Here is a 25,485-nt window from a genome sequence, read left to right as displayed (position 1 = left end):
TCCCACTTCACTTTTAAAAGCATTTTATGGATTCTTCGAGGAACAGTTTTTAAACATTATGAATTGCTCCCTTCAGACGGGTGTCTTCCCCACCGCTTTTAAAACAGCTGTGGTGAAGCCCCTTCTGAAGAAGAGCACTTTAGATCCCAACGTTTTTAATAATTACCATCTTGTATCAAACTTACCCTTTTTAAGTAAAATATTAGAAAAACTGGTTTTTAACCAAGTCACTGACTTTTTAAACAGAAACAACATCTTAGAGAGACATCAGTCTGGTTTTAGGATAAACCACAGTACCGAGACAGCACTTTTAAAGATTTTAAATGACATCAGGTGGAACTTAGATAACAAGAAACTCACAGTCTTGGTTCTACTGGATCTAAGCGCCGCCTTTGATACAGTAGACCATCACATTTTATTAAATAGACTCAGACACCTGGTCGGCCTCTCTGGCACTGTTTTTAACTGGTTCCACTCTTATCTCACAGACCGATGTTTTTATGTAAGTATGGATACTTGTTCCTCAGGAACCCATGAAATTAGGTGTGGGGTTCCCCATGGCTCAATTTTAGGTCCAATTCTTTTTAATCTTTATATGCTTCCTCTCGGAGATGTCATTAGGAGACACGGCATCAGTTTCCATGGCTATGCTGATGACACACAGCTGTACATTGCCTTGTCTCCTGATGATACAGGGCCAATTGATGCCCTTCTTAACTGCATTTTACACTGTAAAAAATGTCCGTAGAAATAACAGAATAACACTGTAAAATCTCAACATTAAAAAACTGTACAGGGTATTACAGCTAAACATTGTTTTCTTTACAGTGTAATTTAGTAAAACTTCAAACTAAATGTTATTGTAAATTTAACATGAACATGTTGTTTTTGAAACACAATGTCGTTGTTAAAATAACTTGTTTGTGTTATTGTGACATATAAATACTGTATTCCAAAAAACAATACAATGCATATTAAATGACAGTAAAATTGTGTTCAAATTACAATTTAATTCTGCAGACTTCAAACATGGATTTCCAAAATGTTGGAAGAAAGGAAGACTGCCACCACTTCAATTTTACCTACTTAACATTTAGCCTAGTTATCCACTTTTTTTTTAAGGATATACGTGATTATTTCTTGTTTTGAATCTTCTCTGAACTATACATCATGTGGCTGGCCATAACTGAAAGCATAGGCTAATCAAATCTTTTTTTAATCAAGTTGGGGGATAAAGAAAGAAGTGTTATTTTGTCTGTGAGAACAAAGACTCTGCCCACGTCCAGTCAAACCTTGGGAAGAGAAATCACTACAGAGAAATTTTAAGGCCTAAGCTGCTCTGGACATATTGGGAACTTCTCGTTTAAACCAGCGACAATCTCAAGGTAAGTAAACAATACTAATTTCGTTGAATCCTGCATGGAAAATAATTTTACAGAGACTAGTGCAGCCTGCTTGTTATTCAGATAATTAGACATTTAGGCCTATGTTTTTTTATTTTTTTTAATTAGAAAAAATTCAAAATACAATCTGTACACAGATAATTTGTGGGAAAGAGAAGAAAAAAAACAAAAAAAAAAACAAAAAAAAATTAAAACATACAATGAACAATGTCACAATTGGTTTTACAACGAAATCAAGCCAAGGGGGTTACATTTTTTTTATTTAGGCCTATGTTTGCTGGAGATCAGACGACTCAGCATGTCGTGCCTTGCGTGGTGCTGTGACGTCACACGCAAAGCCTCGCGCAACAGGTGCTTCACTTGCTTGCACGCAGATTCTTGTCGTCTCTGGTCAGTGACTGTTTGCTCCTCAGAGTGAAACTTTCCTGTCGGATATCCAACCTAAACACTGTCGTCAAAAGTTAGAAGGTAATCTATACTGAAGAATCACCCTCCCTTTCTGTTCATTCAGAGTTAAAGATAGCTGAAGAGCGGTCGTTTAATATTTTACTCAACGTCAACTTCATGTTACCAGACAGTTTGGTTAGCCAAGCTAGCTAATCAAGTATACCAGCAGAGCTGAGTTAATACAGCTGAAGCATACTCAACCGTCAGGTTAAGTATAAAGCAGTTTATTGTCAAGAAACGGTGTGTTTTCATGTTGTAAATTGTTCTATGAGCGATTACTGTTATCCTTGTGCTGCTAACAGAGCTTTAGCAGCTAAGCTCTCCGCGCCCTTTTCCCAATTCCATTTTGCCGTAGTGGTGCAAATTGAACACCATTGAATCATACTCAATTGTCGGTTAAGTCAAAGTCCAATGTTGTGAAATGATACATCGTGTCTTGATTTTATTTTACACTCGTTGATGGCCAGACAACTATGAAAGTTGGTGCATTTGCTTACTGTTGGCAGATAAGAGTTTTTTTTTTTGCCTGTTTCAAGCTCCCCTTGCCATGATTCGTTTGTCGTTTTTGCGGGAGAACATTGCAAACGTTGAGGGGTTATGTGTTGCATTTAGGATTCACAGAAGCGAGCCACACTGTGTTCATGTTGTGAAACGATACATCGTGTCTTATTTTTATTTTACACTCGTTGATGGACAGCTATCAATGTTGGTGCATTTTTTTTTTGCTTTTGACTGTTGGCAGATAAGAATTGCTTCGCCTGTTTCAAGCTCCCCTTGCCATGATTCGTTTGTCGTTTTTGCGGGAGAACATTGCAAACGTTGAGGGGTTATGTGTTGCATTTAGGATTCACAGAAGCGAGCCACACTGTGTTCATGTTGTGAAACGATACATCGTGTCTTAATTTTATTTTACACTCGTTGATGGACAGCTATCAATGTTGGTGCATTTTTTTTTGCTTTTGACTGTTGGCAGATAAGAATTGTTTCGCCTGTTTCAAGCTCCCCTTGCCATGATTCGTTGTCGTTTTTGCGGGAGAACCTTGCAAACGTTGATGGGTTATGTGTTGCATTGTAGGATTCACAGAAACGAACCACGCTGTGTCTTCAGGTGTGAGAGTACTAGTTGCAGGCAGACATTTTGCACATATGCATCATTTAAGTCTCACTTCTATAGGAAGCACAATGCCACAACGTCGTCTGTTAATGCCAACACAGCCATTGTGTCTAATTTTGTGTGCGCTGTGTCACTTTGCTCAGACCGATTTCAGACTGTGCAGGAACTTCTTGTACACTTAAAAAAACATTTAGTGGAGGGAAGATCTGTTAAGTGTCCAGTGGCAGGTTGTCAAAACACATTTACTGTGAGGTCATCATTTGCAGTGCACTTGTCTAGGAAACATCCAGACTGTTCAGTGAATAACATAAATGATCTTTACAGAGAAATCACACCGCAGTCCTCTGCCACGGCTTGTGAAGAGGTTTCGCAGACGGTGGATGAGGCAGCAGATCTATCAGTAAGTACTGAACCGACACAGGTTTTCAATGAAATCTTTCTTAGGAGTGTTTGCCTGTTCTATTTAAAACTACAAGGTCAACTGCTGCTTCCAGATTCAACAATACAAATAATTGTTGAAGAGATGCAAAATCTACATGAATTAGGACTTGATTACACTTTGAGCAAATTACACTCTGTCATGAAAGATGAGTTAAATCTTACTGATGATGTGATGGGGAAAGTCTCTGATTGTATTAAGGATTCTGATCTGTTCTCCTCATCTCATAAAGGCCCACTGAGAACAGCCTACACGAGAGCTCAGGCATTCAAACGGATGTTCAAATATGTAGAGCCCAAAGTAGTAAGATTAGGATATGATGATGATATGAGACAAAGAAATGCTTATTACATACCAGTAAAGCAAACAGTGACTAACTTACTAGAATCACAATTTTGGAAACATTCTGTGTTGCAACAGACTACTGAAACAGATGCATGTTTCCTTGGTGACACTTGTGATGGACAGGCCTTCAAGTCCAATCCGTTCTTCATTGCAAACCCAGGAGGCCTGCAGGTTATTTTGTACCAAGATGCATTTGAAGTAGTCAATCCTCTCGGCTCAGCAAAAAAAAAGCACAAAGTTCTCGCTGTTTATCTTTCTGTTGCGAATTTGCCAGTTCATGTGCGATCCAACACAGATCACATGTCCCTAGTCTTGTTGTGTGGAGAAAATGATCTAAAAAAGTTTGGATGTGCCAAAGTATTTGCTGACCTGATCTCGGATTTGTCAGATTTAGCAGAAAATGGAGTGACTGTAGGAGGGGAAACTGTCCTTGTACTGTCTTTGTACTGTATAGCTGGGGATAATTTAGGGTCACATGGCATTGGAGGGTTTAACGAAAATTTCACGTCTTGTTATTTTTGCAGGTACTGTGAGGTAACCAGAGACGAATTTAAGAAAGAACCCAATCTTTGCGGCCAGCAAAGAACTGCTGATTCCTATGACGCTGCTGTCGCCGCTCTGTCTGAGGAGAACAGAGACGTCAAAGGAATAAAACTGAGGTCAGTTTTCAATGATGTGCCAAACTTTCATGTATGCCAACCTGGGCTCCCACCATGTTTAGGCCATGACATTTTTGAGGGCGTGTTGTCCTCTGACCTTGGTCTGTATTGAATTATTTCATCAAGACCAAGAAGTGGTTCACATATACCCTTTTGAACAGGCGAATCAAACAATTCCAGTTCAAAGGTTCAGATGCTCTCTCCAAGCCTTGCACTGTCCAGTCTGGTGCACTCAAACTCTCTGGTAACGCGATCCAGAATTGGAATTTTTTGAGGTTGTTACCTGTTCTAATTGGCGACAAGGTGCAAAATGCTGATGATGACATGTGGCAGTTGACTCTCCTGCTCAAAGATATTGTTGATCTAGTTTGTGCGCAAAAGATTTCAGTGTCACAGATAGCTTACCTTGAAATCATAGTTCAGGAATATCTGGATTCAAGGACATGTTTGTTTCCTCATAGTACTCTCAAACCGAAACACCATTACATGAGACATTATCCCTCACTAATCCTGAAATTTGGCCCCCTTATTCGACTGTGGACGATGCGTTTTGAAAGCAAACATAGCTATTTCAAGTGATGTGCCAGACATTTGAAAAACTTCAAGAACATTTGCCTCACTCTTTCTGAGAGGCATCAGATGTTCCAGGCATATGTCTCGGCAGGACCAGGATCTAGTGAGGTACTACAAATTAAAAATGGTTGCGCTTTTATTCCCAACCTTTACAGTGAAGCTGTCATTCATGCTGCTTCTGAATTTGGATTTTCAGAAAGGGATACTGTTGTCTCAACAGAAATTCAGTACAGAGGTACAACCTACAAGAAAGGGGATTTTTTGGTCTTAAACGAGTCTCTGGAATTTGGGAAGATTATCAGAATTCTAACTAAGGATGATGCTGTGTATGTTCTTATGGACTTGCACAAATCCGTCTTCCTTCCCAAATACCATCTGTATGCCATTAGACCGCAAAGTACAGCAATGAAGTGTGTGAACATACAGGCCTTGCTAGATTTTTACCCACTGACTTCATACACCATCGATGCACACAGAGTCATCCCACTGAAACACAGCGTTTTGTCCATGTGATTTTTGCAATGTCTGAATGATGAGTTTTATGTAGTTCTATTTTTTGATTTTCAATGTCTGTAGTCATATTGGGCACAACTTTAACTTCAATATGAATTAGTCCCAAACTACAATGTTCTGAAGTAAATGTAGTAAATCAGTAAATCGGCTACATTTTGTAAATATTTACTTATGCATCTTAAATGAAATTTGTACAGATGTCCAAATCATTTCTACATTCTGCCATCACGGAGGCCTTGCCTGACCTGCCAGATGCTACAAGGGAGATCTTGGAGGAAACTCTCCAATCTCTGGGGGTAGAGACCCCTGATGACTTCCAGTTTTTGAAAGAAGATGATTTGTTGTCAGCCCTGAGGCCCATACAAGCCAGGAAGCTGGTTGCTGCATGGAGTCTGAAATGTAAGTTTAACGTCATTGTTCAGCATCCTGACTGCTTGGTGGTTTTATGATGTGATCTGTTCTCAACATTGTTATGAAGCTCAATTAAAATGTAAAACCATTCATGTTATGTCTGTTTCGTGTATGTGCATTTGTAAAGGTCCGGCCCAAGAAAGTGGTTGCCTTACTGCCTCACCAGGACCTTCCCAATCCATGATGTCTCTGTCGCCAACGTCATCGTCGTCCAGCAGCTGTCAGAGCCCAAGTGGCAGTTTTCCAGAGTCATTCACAATACCATGGGGACAGTTCCCAGAGGCGTTGACACAGGCTTTGGAGAGGGAAAGGCGTCCAAATCCAAGTCTGAGGAAAGAGATGGTCAGAATTGTGGTCCGTGAAATGATGAAAGTAACCACGTCTTTAAGCAAGAAGAATGCTGCTGATGTGGCTAAGAAATTGGTGGCTAAATACCCCAAGTCCCTTCAAGATGTGATTGAGGGTGACGTAATTGGCACAGGGTATGGCTCCCTCGTGAAACAAATTCAAAATCGGATCGAAAATGTGAAAAGACCTACAACACCAAAAATTAAAAAAAGAAAATCACATGACTCTGACACTGACGAAGTCCCACCTGAAAAACGTGCAGCGATTCAAGACACCTATGGGTGCATCCGTTGGCATGTGAAGTTTATGCCCCTTGGGGAAACGGCCGAAACCCAGCAGCAGAAGAAAGATGAGCTTAAAAATCTGTTCAGCCAGAATCAACAAAGCCCAGGTCCTTTGAAAATGCTGATGAAGTCCACATTCTACAGCCAGCGAAAAGACGTGAACCAAGGGAAAGACATGAAGTACCTCCAGGAAAACTGGCCATATTGGTTTCATGAAATTGGCATGAATGTTCACTTCAACGAGCTCACTGGAGTTGACCTGAAGGAAACCTTCTTGAAAAATGTGGAACAGAAGGGGGAACGGCTCTTGCACTTCATGAAGACAGTTGCTGTCAACAAATCCAAAAGATTCTACCAAGCTGCAACAAAGCTACAGATTATGATGGGAGAACAGGCAGTCAGCACACAGGTCACAGAGATGGTGCTGCTTCTTCTGGCTTATTTTGACAAGAGAGATGATGTGATGTTCCATTACGTGGAGGACACTTGCCTGGCTGGAGAAGTGGTCATGGACCGAGTTCCCTTGACTCCAACGATTGTTGTATGTGGTAAGTTAACCTTACTTACCTGAGTTGAAGAGTAAAGCCTGACACATACCATGGATGTTGACTATAATGAATTCACCCCTTTTTTTTCTGATGGTGTGGGTTTCTTGGTACATACTTGTTTTCACCCTTGATACATGAGTTAGTGACTGACATGTGAAAATGTAAACTTAATTTCTGGATTATTTTAATTTTCTTTCTTTTTTTCTTTTAAGGACAATCCTGCTTTTCTTCCAGAAGGATGATGCTGTGTGTGGATCACGTCATCGTCAACGAGAACATCTCTTCCTTCATCTCCTCCTTGTGCATGATGTTTGGCTCGTATTACTGCTTCATTCATTCATTACCCAACTGCACTTGCATCAACCCTGGAGTTTCTGGAGTTACAGAGGTGCTGCCCTCGCACTGTGTTCCTATCTTGAAGAACTAGACAGGTAGCTAACAGTAGAATGATTGCATGTTTGGAAGTGCTTTTATCCTTTTCTTATTCAGTACATTCACTCTCTACAACTGCAAGAAAATAAGAAACGTGCATACATTTGACGTACTAAATTAATCACCCACAACATAAATCCACATCACAATCATGGCCCTGTGTTGAAATCTATTTCTTTCTTGTGAATGAACTGGTAAAGTTGCCACTTTCTGTAGCCTAGTCAGTTGTGTCTCACCTTGGCTATAGCCTACGTTATCATTTTCATCTTCTGAGAGAGTAAAAGCATCAGAGCGAAGAGCAGCACCACTAATGTCTCCATATACTCCATGTTTGTTTACCGGCCACTTCTTTTCTCGCCACCCACGTCTGAGTAGCCGGTTAGTAATGGAAACGCAGGCTGACTCGAGACCACAACTCAGTTCGAGTTAAAACTTTGAATAGAAGGCAGAATGGGGCCAATCTCCCCCAGGCAGATTACTAACCAACCCATTAATGTATGGTTTGAATGGTATTATTGACTTTTCTTAAATAGTAGAGACCCAAATTTCTACCTGATTTTCCTTGTGATACAGTAGAAATGTGTAACATGTTTTGAACTTGTATAGGGGAAGCCAATTATATCACTCAAACCATACATGTTCTGCTTCAGTCCTCTACTGTGGATGTGCAAAGACAGAGCTCATGAAGAGTTATGTTCCTGTAATTTGCAATTTATGGAAATGGAAATGCATTATCTATCTCGAACATGTCATGCGAAATGTTAACGTTCTGATTCATGTTGAGCAAAAAAAAAAAAAAGAAAAGAAAAGAAAAAAGACAGTGTCTCTGGAGGCCCCTTTGCTCCCTGCCTACCAATAAAGTATTAATTAAAGGAAAACTGTAACCTCACACTTATCCTTTCCTTTGTTGTTGTGGAGGCAGTTGTATCATGTATTTGTGTTTGTTTATTATATACATGTGTTTCCTCTGTCTTCTCTGTATTCCTACATGTTTCTTCTCTATAAATCCAGAGAGGGGGACCAAAGTGGAGCGAACCAGTGCTACGCGATTGCATGTTAATGCCAGAGTCCTGACGTTGATTCAGGACCTCTCAGACCACGAATGGCGATCTATTTAAAAAGGTACTAGTGCTAGTGCAACTACGTTCTTTGATTATTGACTGACTTTACAAATGAAATTAATGGGAGAGACAGTGGGAACAGTAACTGTACTGTACTGTACTGTTGCTATTGTCCTACTCATTGTCTCGGGACAGTGCCAATTGTCCAGAGACGGCAACACACTCTACCACGATGCTACGCATTATCCCGAGACAATCAGGCACTGCCCCTGTCCTGAGACAGCCAGGTATTGTCCCCGGGGCAACCAGGTCCTGTCCAGGGGAGCGATGCACTGTCCTAAGAGAGTTGGGCACAGTGCCTGACTGTCCCAGGACAGACAGTGCTGGCTGTCTCAGGACAGTGCCTAGTGTCCAGACAGTTCATACTGCAGCAACAGTACAGCAGTTATTGTTTCCACTGCTACTGATTAATTGAGATTATTGTGTGTGTGTGTGTGTGTGTGTCTTTTTTCCCTAGGTGTCCTTTGAGTGACCACAGCAGTGGATGTTTCCCTAGATGTTCTTCAGGGTGTTGTTCTAGATGTTCCAGCCCATGATTGGTGAGCCATTTAAAAAGGTAGGCATGTGATACTGCTACTGCTACTGTTGTCTTTGATTATTGACTAACTTAACAAATGAAACTAATGGAGATCCTGTTTGTGTTTCTTTCTCTTCTCTATTCCTTAGGTGTCCTTTGAGTGACCACAGCAGTGGATGTTTCCCTAGATGTTCTTCAGGGTGTTGTTCTAGATGTTCCAGCCCATGATTGGCAAGCCATTTAAAAAGGTGGGCGTGTGATACTGCTACTGTCGCCTTTGATTATTGACTGACTTAACAAATGAAACTAATGGAGATCCTGTTTGTGTTTCTTTCTCTTCTCTATTCCCTAGGTGTCCTTTGAGTGACCACAGCAGTGGATGTTTCCCTAGATGTTCTTCAGGGTGTTGTTCTAGATGTTCCAGCCCATGATTGGCGAGCCATTTAAAAAGGTGGGCGTGTGATACTGCTACTGTCATCTTTGATTATGGACTGACTTAACAAATAAAACTAATGAATATCCTGTATGTGCTTCTTTCTCTTCTCTTCCCATAGGTGTTCCTTTGAGTGACCAAAATACGGGGGTCCTAGTTCAACTGAGGCAAGACTTCTAACTTCTAGATGTTCCCATCCATGATTGGCGAGCCATTATTAAAGGTGGGTGTGATAGTGTTACTGCTACTGTTGTCTTTGATTATTGACTAACTTAACAAATGAAACTAAGGGAGATCCTGTATGTGCTTCTTTCTCTTCTCTATTCCCTTAGGTGTTCCTTTGAGTGACCACAGCATTCATATCTCCACTGTTTTCAAAAATAAACTTGCATTCTTTAGAATGATTCATTGACTAACGAGTGGTTTGTTAACAGCCTATCTTCAAATTAACATTTAGAAGTAATTTGAAGCACTGCGGATAAAAAGTAACACTGTATTTCATGCGTACATGTCCTGTTGATGTTACGGATAAAAACTGGTAGCTGTGGTTGCCAGAATAATCCTGTTAAAAATGCAGTTCATACTGTATGTAAACATTACAGAACAACTTGTACATTTTACATCCTAAAACTGCTTATTTTACATGACCCGTTGTTTTTATGGATAAAAACTGGCAACAGTGGTTGCCAGAATAATCCTGTAATAAATACAGTACATACTGTATGTAAACATTACTGAACAACTTGTAAATTTTACATCCTAAAACTGCTTATTTTACATTGAATCCTGCTGAAATGTTCATGAAGTCCTTGTTAATTGTACATTGAATATCCGTAAAATAAACAATTATGTATTGATTATTGTACATTGCATACCTGTAAAATTTACATTTAGTTATCATTAATGTTACATGGAATCCCAGTGAAATGCACTAGTTATTCTGTAAAGCTGTTTACGTTTTATTGTATTTTCAACAAGATTATTCTGGCAACCACTGTTGCCAGTATTTTTCCGTAAAAACAACGGATTTTTTTTTACAGTGTAGATATCAAGTCATGGATGGCAGGGAATTTCCTACAGCTCAACCAGGACAAAACAGAGGTTTTAGTTATAGGTCCTGAAGGCCAGACTGAGAAACTTTTACCAAAACTACAAGATTTTAAACCAACCCAATCTGTAAAAAACCTGGGCGTGATTTTTGACTCTGAGCTGACTTTTATCCCACATATCAAAAATATAACAAAGATAGGCTTTTATCATCTTAAGAACATAGCCAGAGTCCGCCCGTTTCTCTCTCAGGCCAGCACAGAGGTGCTAATGCATGCTTTTATTTCCTGTCGTTTAGACTACTGTAATGCCCTGCTCTCTGGTCTTCCTAAAAAGAGTATTTCATACCTCCAATTGCTGCAAAACTCAGCCGCACGCGTGCTGACAAAGACCAGAGGGCGGGCCCACATTACACCAGCTTTACAGTCGCTGCATTGGCTCCCTGTCCGCTTCAGGGTCGATTTTAAGGTTCTTTTACTAGTTTTTAAATGTCTTAACGGGCTTGCGCCCTCTTACTTATCTGACCTGCTTTTTATCAACCCTCGCGGACCCTGAGGTCCTCCAACACCGGCCTTTTATCCATACCAAAAGCCAGAACAAAAACACATGGTGAGACGGCATTTAGCCACTATGCCCCATGCCTGTGGAACAGCCTGCCGGAGGGCCTCAGGACTGCAGAGACTGTTGACATTTTTAAAAAAAGGTTAAAGACACACCTTTTTAATCAGGCTTTTAATTGACTTCAAATTCTTCTTATGTTTTTATCAGTTATCTTATGTTGATATCTTTTATTCTGATGTCCTATATTTTGCATTATTTTACCCTATTTTATCTACTTTATTTATTATCTTATGAAATTCTCTTCTTTTAACTGTTTAATTTATTTTTTATTTTTTACTTTAATTCCAGTGTTTCCTCTGGGGGGTACTCCACACTGAGAGTTGTGTCTGGTCTGCTCCGGGGGTGCTGTCCTCAGGCCCCATCGGCCCGGCTGGTGGGGGGGCTCCCTACCTTGGTGTGGGGACTCACCGGTACGTCAGGGTCGGTGGGGCCCGGGTGCCGGTGCCCCCTGTGCTCATAGCCCGTGATGACTCCTCTCGGTGTGGACGGCCCCAAAGGTGGCATTCTCCTCAATCCTCAGTGCCTTGCATGTCTCATTACTCCTGCTACTGTCTGTGGTGAGAATGTGTGCGTGTGTGTGTGTGTGTTTCTGTGTGTGTGTATGCATGTGGTTGAGGGTGTGTGTTAGTACATAGGGGGGGTGGGAGGGTTGGGTTTTTCGTGTTATTCTGTTTTTATTTATATTGTTTTTAACTCTTGTAAAGCACTTTGTGTTGCACTATGTATGAAAAGTGCTATATAAATAAAGTTTGATTTGATTTGATTTGTTAGGCTGGGTTGAGGGATCAGAGGAGAGAGAGGAGGGGTGAGGGGGGTATTTTCTTAATTTAGGCATTATGTTTAGTATTTCTTTAGCTAATTAGGTATTTTCTTTAAACTGTATTAGTATTTGGGTTATTTGTATTGTTTGTCAATTGTAAATATTGTTTAATTGTATATATGTTTTAGAATCAGGGGGAGTGTTATTATGATTGGGCTGGTGTGGGAGGAGACTTAGGGGGTAGAAAGGCCAGGTGAGAGGAGCAGTCAGTGTGTGTGAAGGTGGGGGACAGGTTGTGTCTTCTCTCCTCTCCTCTGCTGGGCTGATTACTGGAGCGTTTGCACCTGCCCACCTTCTTTGTCTTTTGGAAGCTGCTGCATGTGTGTAGGACTCTGTACCCTGACTTTTGGACATTCAGTAAAGAGAAAAAAAAAGCCAGAGCTCTGGAACGCAAATCCTGTTGCCTCATGCTTTTTTTTGTTGCCATCTTGCTCTACACCCTTCTGCCATCGGTGGTCCATCCAGCAAGTAGGGGGTTTTACCACCCAAATCCTACAGCCGCTCTTTCTACTTACCAGTTTACCATCAAGTACAGAGCAGGGCAGGCCAACCGCGATGCAGACAGGTTATCCCGGCGGCCTCAAGGTCCACCCCTTGAGGATGAAGCTTTCCCTAAAGAAAGAGAGAGAATAGAGGACATGAGAAAAACGACTCATAGAGACAGGAGGTGACATGGGTAATGAAGTGTTCACTGCATTATGTCAGCATCATCTTGTGATGTTTAAAGGTGAACACTGTCATCATTCAGAGCAACCTGTCGTTGCAGAGTCTCTTGTTCAGAGCAACCTGTCGTTGCAGAGTCTCTTGTTGTCGACCCTTCTATAGTGCCTGATGTTTTCGGTGAGGACACTTTACCATCCATGACTAATTCTGACTGGTGGAATGCTCAAAATAATGATCCATCTATCTCACGTGTCATCACCTTTGTGAGAAGAGCTGTAAAACCCAGTTTCAGAGAGACAAACCTTGAACACCATGATGTCAAACTTCTTCTCAGGGAATGGAAAAAACTCGAACTCAGGGATGATGTCCTCAAACTTCAAACTTCAAACTTTATTTATTTATATGGCACTTTTCATACTTAAAAAGCAACACAAAGTGCCTCACAGAGGCTAAAAACAACAGAGAAGAAAACCCAGCCCTCCCGCCCCCATAACTACATACAGAAACACACACACAGACACACACGCACACGCACCCATACGGATAAGATAAGTAGTAAGCCACCTTTGGGGGCCATCCACACTGAGAGGGCCCCTGGCTCATGACCGGGGGGCGCCGCCCGAGACCACCCCGACCCAGGCAGACAGAAGGCCCCACACCAAGGTGCGGAGGCCTCCAGCCATCCAGGCCAGAGCCGTCCCCTCAGCAGCGCCCCCATCAGTAGGCCAGAAGCAGTTCCCAGTGAGGGGGGCCCCCCATGAGGAAACGCTTGACCTAAAAACCAAGGACCCCATGAGGAAACACTGGAGCTAAAAACCAAGGGACTAAGACATAAACATAAAATTAAATAAAATGAGTAAATGAACAGGAACAGGAAGTGGTCTGAGCAAGGCGATCTTGTCTATCAGTTGGTCTTACCTGAGCAGTTCAGAGAGAGGGCACTGCAGGGAGTGCATAATGATGTTGGCCATCTTGGTTCTGAGCGTGCACTTCATCTTGCTCGTGCCAGGTTCTACTGGCCACGGATGGCCGGAGACATTGAGGAGAAGTGCAAAAGGTGCGACCGTTGTTTCAGGAGGAAGGCTGTGCCTCAAAAGGCCGCGCCTTTGGAGAATGTTTCCGCTACTTACCCGCTTGAGCTTCTTTGTATGGATTATCTATCTCTTGAGCCAGATAACAGAGACACGAGAAACATTTTAGTCATCACTGACCACTTTACAAAATTTGCTGTGGCAGTGCCAACTAAAGATCAGAAAGCCAGAACTGTTGCAAAGGCTCTATGGGAAAACTTTATTGTTCACTACGGGTTTCCCAGTCGTCTGCTCAGCGACCAGGGCAGAGACTTTGAATCTAAAATAATCAGAGAACTCTGCACACTGATAGGAACAGACAAAGTCCGTACCACCCCATACCATCCCTGGGGAAACCCAGTGGAATGGTTTAACCGGACTCTCCTTGGTATGCTAGGGACCCTGGAAGAGAGAGACAAATACCATTGGAGAGATTTTGTCAAACCCTTGGTCCACGCATACAATTGCATGAGAAATGATACAACAGGCTATTCCCCTTATGAACTAGTGTTTGGTAGGCAGCCCAGACTGCCAATTGATCTAGTCCTGGGAATCCACCCTGATATGGGGAACCACAAGACCCACTCAGAGTATGTTAAGGGCCTTCGTCAACGCCTACAAGAGAGCTACTCATTAGCTACTAAAAACTTCCAGAAGATGGGAGGGAAGAACAAAGCTAGGTTTGACAAGAGGGTCAGAGCAGCTGAACTCTTAGAGGGAGATAGGGTCTTAGTGAGAAACGTGAATATCAGGGGGAAACACAAACTGGCAGATCGGTGGGAACAGAAGATCCATGTTGTTGTCAGACGGATTAGAGACAGTCCCGTTCATGTAGTTAAACCTGAACCTCTTGCTAGAGTTATTGTTTTCTCCTACCCGCTCGCCACGGTGTAGTGACGCTTTTGTTTTATTGGGCTGATTTTGTGTTTGGGGTTTTCTTTGCATTATTGTTATTAAAGTCTTTGTTGATTTCAACTCCTGGTTTTCCGGCTGTTTCTTCCGCTACATTGGTCCGACTAAATGCCAATTCTACGGAATCATAACAGGGGATGCTGATTGTCAGGAGGATGAGTCACACAGTGATGAGGATGAACTGTATCCTAGCCCATGGGTGCCAGAAATTATCACTAGGGGTCCTTTCCTACAGAGGGAAGGAGGTTTCATTGAGCCTCAACCAGCTTCCAGGGTATTAAACCCTGACACCCCCTCTTTTGTGCCCCACAGCTCCACACACTTACCTGAGACCCATCCACGAGCTTCAACCAGAAACTCCTTTTGTATGCTCTGAGAGTGGTGGTTCAGTTGCACATCCTACTTCACACTGTAGGGCCCCAGATCATGTTATTATTGACATTCCAGAACTGGATATGACACATATCTCACCTGTTAGAGAGAACACAGATCTCATCACCACGGACCCTGTAGTTGTAGACACTGATAATGTAACATCTGAGAGCCTAGAGTCAGAGGCCATACACGTCAGGCATTCTGTTAGGGAGAGGCATCCACCTCGCAAACTCACTTATGATGAGTTGGGGGAGCCTTTAACCTTGGCCATCAGTTCGTTCTTTCAAGCCTTAGGAGCTGCCATTTCACACCTATCTGTACCTGTAGGGGCAGATGTGCATGCAGGGACTCATGCAGTTTAGAGGGGGAGAGTGTAACCCTTGTTAGTTTTAAGGAACTGTAATTTACAATTCCCCTATGAATGCATCGTTGTGCTTCTCGCCTGGCGGTGGAATTTCCGAACTTACTGGAATGCATCACCTGCAGCCCGCGGTGTGTAACACTTCCGTCAACCCTAGAACGGATATTTCCGTACTTTTACGGGACATTGACCATTATTCTACGGACACTTCCGTCAACCCTAGAACGGATATTTCCGTACTTTTACGGGACTTTGACCACACCATTTACGGACACTTCCTTCGATCCTAATCCGGATAATTCCGTACTTTTACGGGACTTCAGTCAATCCTAAAATGAAAAATTCTGTAGATTTAAAAGACATTCACTGTACCATTTACAGACAATTAATCTGAGTAAACCGTATACAAATATAACAATGTTTATTTTTTCCTGCTTACTGCAATTAAAACATTAAAACAGTACAAGTTCATATGACAATGCATTCAACTGTAAACAATTGATTAGTGCAATTAACATTTTAATTAACTTTAACATTTTAACCCCTTTTCTCCTAAATGTTGTAGTCATGCCAATTAACAGTGCCATACAATTTCTTTTTGTTTTGTTTTTTAAATGCATTTCCACAAAATAAAATAAAAAATACAATCAACTATAAAGAATTTATTGGTGAAATTAAAACACTGTAAGTCATCATTCCCCACTGACAGGTGCTGCCCCTGTTAGGTGTACGAACACCCTGAGACCAGAGGAAGGCGAACTCAAAGTGAAGGCTACAGGGATCACACAGGGCACAGGCAGGCAGAAACAAAAAGGGTTTATTAACTAAGGGTGTCCACAAAAACGGGAAAACAAAAGGCGAGAGCACAAAAACCACTCTGTACAGTTCAACTAAGGGTGTCCACAAAAACGGGAGCAACACAAAGCGAGAGCAAAAACACGCTCTGAAGAATCTGAGCTCCAACTCCTCTCACAACCGAGGCTGGGCTGAGGGCTATCCACAGGGCGAGACGCTCCTAAAACAAAAAGCAAAGCACAGGTCAGCGGACCGAGAAAGACACAGGGGATCAGAAGACTGGCAGAGGAACACACAATACCACGGAGGTAAGCAGACGATCTGACGACCACTGGAGAGAAGAGCCGGGGTTAAATGCATCCGTTGATTGGAAGGTGATGAGATGCAGGTGTGTGAGAGGAGGCGGGGAGGAGGGGCTGCCGAAACAGGTGCAGCCACTTAACACGGACCTGGACAGACAAGGGAGGACAGACAAGACCACAAGGGGGCAAGGAAACAGGGAAAACACAGGGAAAAAAAAAAGGAAGACAGAGCCCTGCCTGACAGTACCCCCCCCTCAACGAGCGCCTCCTGGCGCGACGACAGAGCGTCTCCGGTGGAAGTCCCGGACCATCTGATCGTCCAGGATGAAGGATCGAGGAATCCAGGATCGCTCCTCCGGGCCGTACCCCTCCCAGTCCACTAGGTATTGGTGGCCGCGTCCGCGGCGGCGCACATCCAGGATGCGGCGGACAGTATAGGCTGGCCGGCCATCAACGATCCGGGTAGGGGGCCGTGAGTCGGCGGGCGGGCACAGGTGACTGGAGGAGACTGGCTTAATTTGTGAGACATGAAACACTGGATGTACCCGCAGGGAGGGAGGGAGGAGCAGCCTGACGGCGGACGGGTTGACGATGCTGCCAATCTCGAACGGGCCGAGGAATCTAGGTGACATCTTTTTACACATGGATTTAAGGGGGATATTTTTGGAAGAAAGCCAGACTTTCTGACCTGCGGTGTATGCCGGAGCAGCTCTCCTGTGGCGATCAGCGATGCGTTTGTTGGTCTCCGCCGTGCGGGCGAGAGCCGCTCTGGTAAGCCGCCAGATGCGTCTGCAGCGGCGCAGGTGATGCTGGACTGAGGGGACCGCGATTTCCTCCTCCTGGGATGGGAAGAGGGGGGGCTGGTAGCCGAGAGAGGCCTCAAACGGGGAGAGTCCGGTGGCCGAACTGACCAGGGAATTGTGGGCGTATTCCACCCAAGGAAGATGACGGGACCAGGCGGCGGTATCTTGGGAGGTCACGCACCGGAGCGCCGCCTCGAGGTCCTGGTTGGTGCGCTCCGACTGCCCGTTAGTCTGAGGGTGGAATCCTGAGGAGAGGCTGACGGAGGCTCCCAACACCCTGCAGAATTCCTTCCACACCCCAGCGATGAACTGTGGACCCCTGTCAGAGACAACGTCAACCGGGATGCCGTGCAGGCGGAAGACATGGAGAGTTAGTAGTTCTGCAGTTTCTTTGGCTGAGGGGAGTTTGGGTAGAGCAATGAAGTGAGCAGACTTAGAGAAACGGTCAACACAGGTGAGGATGACGGTGTTACCAGCTGAGGGAGGGAGGCCGGTGACGAAGTCCAGGGCGATGTGCGACCAGGGACGTCCGGGAACCGGGAGCGGTCTGAGGAGACCCGCCGGGGCCTGGTGGGAGCTTTTATTTTGCGCACATACGGAGCAGGCTAACACATACTCCCGGACATCTCTTTCGAGTCCCGGCCACCAGAAACTTTGTTTGAGTAGTGTAGTGGTGCGACCAGTACCTGGATGGCAGGCGAAGCGGGAAGTGTGACCCCAGTCCAGCACCTGGGAGCGAACGGTCTCGGGGACGAACATCCGGTTGGGTGGTCCACCGCCCGGGTCGGGGTGGTCCTTTAAAGCGTCCCGTACCACGGACTCGATCTCCCAAGTCAGGGATCCTACCACACGTGAGGCTGGCAGGATGGTAGTCGGTGGAGTGCTGGACTCGGGGCCGGCAAACTGGCGAGAGAGCGCATCGGGCTTCACGTTCCGGGAGCCAGGTCTGTAAGACAAGGTGAAGTTAAAGCGGCTAAAAAATAATGACCACCGGGCCTGGCGAGAATTCAGCCTCTTGGCCGCTTGAATATAAGCCAGGTTTTTGTGATTGGTCCATACGGTGAATGGCACCTCAGACCCCTCCAGCCAGTGTCTCCACTCCTCGAGCGCCAGTTTGACCGCTAGGAGCTCCCTGTCCCCGACATCATAATTCCTCTCCGCAGGGGAGAGTTTCTTGGAGAAGAAAGCGCATGGGTGGAGTTTCTGGTCTGGGGCGAATCTCTGAGAGAGGACGGCCCCCACCCCCGTGTCGGAGGCGTCCACCTCCACCACGAAGGGTTTGGACGGGTCAGGATGACGGAGGACAGGAGCGGAGGCGAAGAGTCCCTTAAGACGCTGGAAGGCGGACTGGGCCTCCGGAGACCAGGAGAACTGCAGAGAAGGAGAGGTCAGTTTGGTTAAGGGGGCCACCACTTTGCTGTAATCCCTGATGAAGCGCCGGTAAAAGTTGGCAAACCCCAGGAAACGCTGCAGCTGTTTACGATCAGTGGGAGGGGGCCACTCCACCACCGCCTTGGTCTTGTCGGGGTCGGTCCGGAGCTGTCCCTTCTCCACAATGAATCCCAGGAAGGACAGTGAGGAGACATGGAACTCACATTTTTCAGCCTTAACAAATAGTCTGTTTTCGAGAAGCCGTTGGAGTACTGACCTGACATGTACTTCGTGTTCCTCCTGGTTCCGGGAGAAGACGAGGATGTCGTCCAGGTACACGAAGACGAACCGGCTGATGAAGTCACGGAGCACGTCATTGACCAGGGCCTGGAAGACTGCCGGCGCATTGGTGAGGCCGAACGGCATCACTAAATATTCGTAGTGGCCAAGGGGGGTGTTAAATGCAGTCTTCCATTCATCACCCTCGCGGATGCGCACCAGGTGATATGCGTTACGCAGATCCAGCTTGGAGAAGACGTTCGCTCCCTGCAGAGGCTCGAAGGCAGAGGATATTAGTGGCAAGGGATATTTATTCTTGATGGTTATGGTGTTCAACCCCCGGGGCGGAGAGATTTGTCTTTTTTAGCTACAAAGAAGAAGCCAGCACCCACCGGAGAGGAAGAGGGACGGATGATCCCAGCTGCCAGGGAGTCAGAAATGTATGTCTGCATGGCCTCTTGCTCCGGACGTGAGAGATTATACAGTCGACCGGACGGCAGAGGTGCGCCTGGCAGCAGGTCGATGGCGCAGTCATAAGGACGGTGGGGGGGCAGAGAGACCGCTCGGTCCTTGTCGAACACTGCGACCAGGTCGTGGTAGATCACCGGGACGTGAGAGAGGTCCGGGGGTTCGGCTGGCACAGGAGGCTGTGAGGGAACAGGTGGCAGAGCAGAGCGCAGACAGGAAGACAGACAATACTCACTCCACCCCAGGATCTTCCCGCTGGACCAGTTTATCTGGGGATTGTGTCTGGTTAGCCAGGGATGTCCAAGTACCAGCGGGGGGTCAGAGGAAGGCAGGATACAGAACCTGATGCGTTCGGAATGGTTGCCTGAGGCGACTAAAGTCACGGGGATAGTTTGCTGGGTGATCTCCCCCAGGAAGGTGCCATTTAAGGCTCTGGCAGTGAGAGCGGGGGAGAGCGGTTCTACCGGAATGCGCAGACTAGCCACCAGCTCGGAGTCAATAAAATTATCCTCCGCGCCGGAATCCACCAGCGCGTTCAGGCTCCTACATTCCTCGTTGTGGCGGATAGTGACGTTTAAGGTTAATCTGCCCCGGAGCCTGGAAGAGGAAATATGACTCACCAGTACCCCCGGGTTTACTGGTGAGTCCGGTCTTTTGGCCGGACCGGACATGCGGCGCGGGCGTGTCCCGGCTGGCCACAGTAGAGACACTCACCAGCTCGGATCCGGCGCCATCTCTCCTCCTCGGTGAGGCGTGTCCTTCCCAGCTGCATGGGTTCAGCCGGAGGCGGCGGTGATGCGTCAGAGGGATCGGGGAACGAGCGTGGCACCGGGTGAAGCGGCCGAGGACCCCTGTCCCTGTGGCCGGCCCGAATCTGTTGGTCGAGCCTGCTGACGAAAGAGACTAGGGACCGCAGGTCACTAGGCAGCGCACATCGGGCGACTTCAGTCCTCAGCGAGCTGTTCAACGCCTTGAGGAAGACCCCCCGCAGCGCTCTCTCTTCCCACCGGGCGTCCTTGGCGGCGATCCAGAAATCCACCGAGAAGTCCGCCACACTTCTGGCACCTTGACGAAGGGAGAGGAGTCTCTCAGCTCCCTCCTCTTCGTGCTCGGGAGGATCAAAAACAGAGCGAAAGTGAGTTAAAAACTCCTCGCAGGTGAGTTGATCGATGGGATTGTTTGTGTGGAAAGCCTCAGCCCAGTCTAATGCCCGCCCTCGTAGCCTGGTGAAAATGTATCTAATACGACTAATGTCAGAACTGAAGGTGTGACATTTCTGTGCAAACATCATCTCACACTGAAGGATGAAACCTCGGGTCTTACGGAGTTCCCCTGTGAAAGGCTCCGGATCCGTCGCATGAGAGTCGGGGCAGAGGCGTGGGTCCTGCGAGGCGGCGGTGGCCGCGGCCGGTGGCACAGCAGGGCGCGGGGCTGAGGAAATAGAGTCATTTAACGGGAGAAGACGAGCCAGGCTGTCTGTTAAGGATCTCACCTGCTCGCCGAGTGTCCTATTTTGCTCTAGGAGGGCAGCTAGTGCTTGACCATGTTGTCCCAGAAGATTCCCGTGGTGAGCCAGTGGTCCATCTCCGAGCCTTCTGAGTTCTGCATGGTCAGATCGTTCTGTTAGGTGTACGAACACCCTGAGACCAGAGGAAGGCGAACTCAAAGTGAAGGCTACAGGGATCACACAGGGCACAGGCAGGCAGAAACAAAAAGGGTTTATTAACTAAGGGTGTCCACAAAAACGGGAAAACAAAAGGCGAGAGCACAAAAACCACTCTGTACAGTTCAACTAAGGGTGTCCACAAAAACGGGAGCAACACAAAGCGAGAGCAAAAACACGCTCTGAAGAATCTGAGCTCCAACTCCTCTCACAACCGAGGCTGGGCTGAGGGCTATCCACAGGGCGAGACGCTCCTAAAACAAAAAGCAAAGCACAGGTCAGCGGACCGAGAAAGACACAGGGGATCAGAAGACTGGCAGAGGAACACACAATACCACGGAGGTAAGCAGACGATCTGACGACCACTGGAGAGAAGAGCCGGGGTTAAATGCATCCGTTGATTGGAAGGTGATGAGATGCAGGTGTGTGAGAGGAGGCGGGGAGGAGGGGCTGCCGAAACAGGTGCAGCCACTTAACACGGACCTGGACAGACAAGGGAGGACAGACAAGACCACAAGGGGGCAAGGAAACAGGGAAAACACAGGGAAAAAAAAAAGGAAGACAGAGCCCTGCCTGACAGCCCCAGTCTGTAGGAGAACATGCAGTGACAAATATCACCCTCCCCACCCAACTTCCCTCTCTGAACATGGGGATTTGAACCCTAGGTCTTGGTGGGCAGGCACTTAACCCCTTCACCACCTGAGCTACATACACATTTTTAAAGACATTTCCATAAAACGGTAACAAAACAGAATAATATGTCAATACAACAATCAATTTAACAACTTAGTGCAGCAATAGGCATTCAAAAAAATATCAGACTAACAGAGGTAGTTCTGTCTCTGCCAGTGTGTGTGTGTGTGTGTGTGTGTGTGTGTGTGTGTGTGTACACGCACATGCAGTCGAAACAGTTCGAGTCAGACAAGAGGGGTGTGTGTGTGTGTGTGTGTGTGTGTGTGTGTGTGTGTGTGTGTAAGTGTATATGCAGTCCAAAAACCTCAAATGCCCCATTCGAAATCCTTGAGTTGAGTCACAAGCTTGAACAGTCTTGGTGGAATGTGGTGCCGTTTCCCCTTCTGTTCTGCCTTGGACCCTCTGTCTGGATTGATTCCACAGAAAACTCTAAGGAAACAGAAGAAATATCTTTAGCTACACATGCAATTAAATGGATGAAAATGAACTAAAGTGTAATGGACAAAGTTGAGATACTCATATGCTATTTTGGACAGCTCCATTCCTGCAGGGCCACACTAAGTTTGTTCACCATGCCCCTGTGTGTGTGTGTGTGTGTGTGTGTGTGTGTGTGTGTGTGTGTGTGTGTGTGTGTGTGTGCATCTCAACTCATTCTGTGTCTCAGAGGACTGTGGACAGTTCAGGATCCCACCTACCAGGGAATCCAAGCTAACAGAGACTACAAACTTTCTATTCCTGGAAGGTTAGCATGCTATTAATGGAAGCCATTGTTCTCACGTTGGTAAAAAGAAATAAAAATTGAAATGTTTTGGGGGAAAAAAAAAAAAACTTTGTGTGTCACGCTGTGACAGACAGAACAAGAATCTCAGCTGCTTACCTTTGCATGAACTCAAGCGTCAGAGCCATCTCCTTCGGGTACTCTATGTTGCAAACATAAAACAAGGCGAAGGCATAGGCGAGGGCCACAATGGGGGAGGTGATGTGGTCATTTACAATGACTTGATCGACAGCGATCTTGAATTGCTGGTCACCTCAAAACAGATATATCACAAAAAAATAATTAATTAAATCACATACACAAATAAATTTTAAAAAATGATTGCTAATTACTAGTTTTATTTTAATAATGAGCCAAAACTACTATTATGGTATTCAGCATTTAGTTTCTCAGACTTGTACATACAATCGTACTTAAATTTAAAGAGGCTGCCGGTAAACTCCATATACCTTTTCATCACAACAAATTGCCATCTCAGTAAAACTAAAAAGAAATGAAGAGCATATTCCAAGCTTGCTGGGATGCAAAAATGATTTAATTACAAACCTCTGATTGGGATGCATGGGGTACATGGGAGGTTGCAGAGTTCAACATTTGCAGAGTCCTGTTTTGGAAAAATAAAACAACAAAGATACACATATAAGATGGTTTTATGTTTCCAGGGGAAGTCCACACACTGTAGCTCCCAGTGGAAACCGCTCAAATTACAAAATAATTATATTGCTTGACATAGCAACAACAACCCAAAAAGGGGTTCCCGGATTGAAAGGTATGGTTCTCGGTCTAAATGGGCTAGAGAGCACCAACAGTGCAAAGTGGGTCAACTATGATTGTTTGACCAGGAGTAAGTTAACTCAAGTACTGCGGTTGAGTACTTTTTCCACCACTGGATATAGATAATCATCTTGAGATCATTACCTGGGAATTAACATCCATGAAACTTACTTCATTTTGGTAGAACAGGTGATCAGGGTTTTCCTTGAAGTATCTCGCAATGCCATAGATTAGCTGTATTGGACCTTCACCGATCTTCATTCCTGTGATTGAATACTTTTATTAACCGTTTGTAAATAGTACAGTGGTACAATTATACAAGAATGTTAGGTGAGATTCTATGCTGGCAGGTTAGACCCAAGCTGATTAACAAACTCTGGCAGTCAAAGTATAAATGGAATAAACTTTTAATCAGGCCTGTAACTCAAACTACGTTCAGACGGTGCCACCTCAAACAGGGGTGGGTTTTCTCCATTGGTTTGCATGACGCTTTTTCTGTCTGCCTGCATTTTGGTCACACACACTCACACAGGGGGTGGGCATGTAAGCACGAGAACGATAAAGGTTCCGAGGTGGGCAGCCGGTGTGTGCGTTTGCATGTGTGCGTGCGTGTGTGTGTGTGTGTGTGTGTGTGTGTTCTTGTGGGCGCCCGGTGTGTGCGTGTGCATGTCTGTGTGTTAACCCTCTCTCTCTCTCTCTCTCTCTCTCCCTCTCTCGTCTGGCCACTGTGTAATGCTCCGTCCCATCGACTCACTTGGGCTGGATATCGTTCTAGTTGCACACAATGCCACTCCCCCTGTTCTGCTGCTACCTCGTTCATCTCGTCAGAGTCACTCTGTTCCCCTCTCTGCCATCCACACCTGGCCCTCCACCAGACAGCTTCCCATGGATGAGGTCCCCCTGCAGACAAGGAGCACATACCCTGTCGGCTGCACAGTGCGATGGCTACCACTAGCCCTTCAGCGGCTGTGGTGTCCCTGTCCACCCGCCGCCATGCCCACGGTAGCTGCTCTCCCTCAAGCCAGGCTACAGTGCCCACTCCTCCTGAATCACCCTCCACACCTGAGCTGCTGTCCTCCAAGTCTATTTACTCGGCTGCCACTCCCACACCCAGGTCCTTCCTAATCAAACCAGACTTGACTTTAGTGGTGGACAGTAAAATAAATATAGCAATAATTGATCCATTAATTAAAATGCAAATTATAGTATCTCATTTTCCACCGACTGACATTTTCATGTGGGAATTTTTTGAGCGTGTTATTTAGAAACTCATAACTGAATTATTTGTAATCCGGCTGATTATGAGAGTTCTGTGTCAGTTTCTGGAAAGTCACCCTGACTGTGTTGACTGTGATTTAGCAATGTGTTTGCGGTTCTTGATCAAAACAGAAAAGTGGGTGCCTTGCCTTGATACATAGTCACAGACACAATCATTCATTACCTTCATCCATATTATTATTATTATTATTATTATTATTATTATTATTATTATTAATTTTGTTAAGGGGGGGAACTGGGGACTTTGTAGCTAACTGAGTCAAGTTTAGCTTCAAAAGGTATTTTGAAACATCAGCTTTCAAGAGCCTATATTCACTGCTGTCAAAATTAAATGAGCACTGTACAGACACACTACAGTTCTAAGTTTGTCTGCTTCTTGTGTCTGGGTGTCTATGTAACGTATGAACAGCAAGGCTACCGAAGCCACAATATCTATGGCCACATTGACTTCGAACCTGGAATGCATATGACCTATTTGCTGTGTTTCGGGGATTCAGTCAGTTAATCCACAGATACCAACATAATTCTGATTTGAAGAGAGCTAATACGAGCTGATTCTAATCTACTGGTCTGGAGCTCGTGTTTTTAGCTCCCCCGCTAGCTTAACACATGTTGCAAGGCAACATAAACAAAGCACGGACACAACGTACAATAAAGTACTCTATAGGACTAGCATTAGTCGGGGAACGGGGAGCTAACGTTAGCTCCCGGCTGGTTTAAGGAGTAAAAAAGAGACGACTCAGCTCAGCACCAGTTGCTATGCTATTAAACGCTAAAGCTAGCTCCTCTCCTGTACCGGAGCTAGCCCGGGAGGCGGGAGCTGAC

General features: G+C 45.4%; 1 protein-coding gene and 1 long non-coding RNA gene across 2 annotated transcripts; both read left to right on the top strand.

Moving 5' to 3' along the window:
• Positions 1 to 981: 981 nt before the first annotated feature.
• Positions 982 to 7,326, top strand: LOC143317750 (uncharacterized). The gene is made up of 6 exons (XM_076725759.1): positions 982 to 1,385; positions 3,289 to 3,364; positions 4,273 to 4,407; positions 5,691 to 5,892; positions 6,032 to 7,084; positions 7,319 to 7,326. The coding sequence occupies exons 4-6, from the start codon at positions 5,691 to 5,693 to the stop codon at positions 7,324 to 7,326; spliced, it is 1,263 nt and encodes a 420-aa protein (XP_076581874.1). The 5' UTR covers positions 982 to 1,385; positions 3,289 to 3,364; positions 4,273 to 4,407.
• A 114-nt stretch (positions 7,327 to 7,440) lies between these two features.
• Positions 7,441 to 10,010, top strand: LOC143317749 (uncharacterized). The gene is made up of 7 exons (XR_013076796.1): positions 7,441 to 7,515; positions 8,528 to 8,638; positions 9,095 to 9,193; positions 9,304 to 9,402; positions 9,507 to 9,605; positions 9,709 to 9,810; positions 9,920 to 10,010. It is a non-coding gene; the product is annotated as an uncharacterized LOC143317749 (long non-coding RNA).
• Positions 10,011 to 25,485: the final 15,475 nt, after the last annotated feature.

The sequence above is a fragment of the Chaetodon auriga genome, unplaced genomic scaffold (assembly GCF_051107435.1).
Source record: "Chaetodon auriga isolate fChaAug3 unplaced genomic scaffold, fChaAug3.hap1 Scaffold_235, whole genome shotgun sequence".
Taxonomy (NCBI): Eukaryota; Metazoa; Chordata; class Actinopteri; order Chaetodontiformes; family Chaetodontidae; genus Chaetodon; species Chaetodon auriga.
Note: the sequence above shows the minus strand (reverse complement) of the source record. Positions and strands in the feature narration are given on the sequence as shown.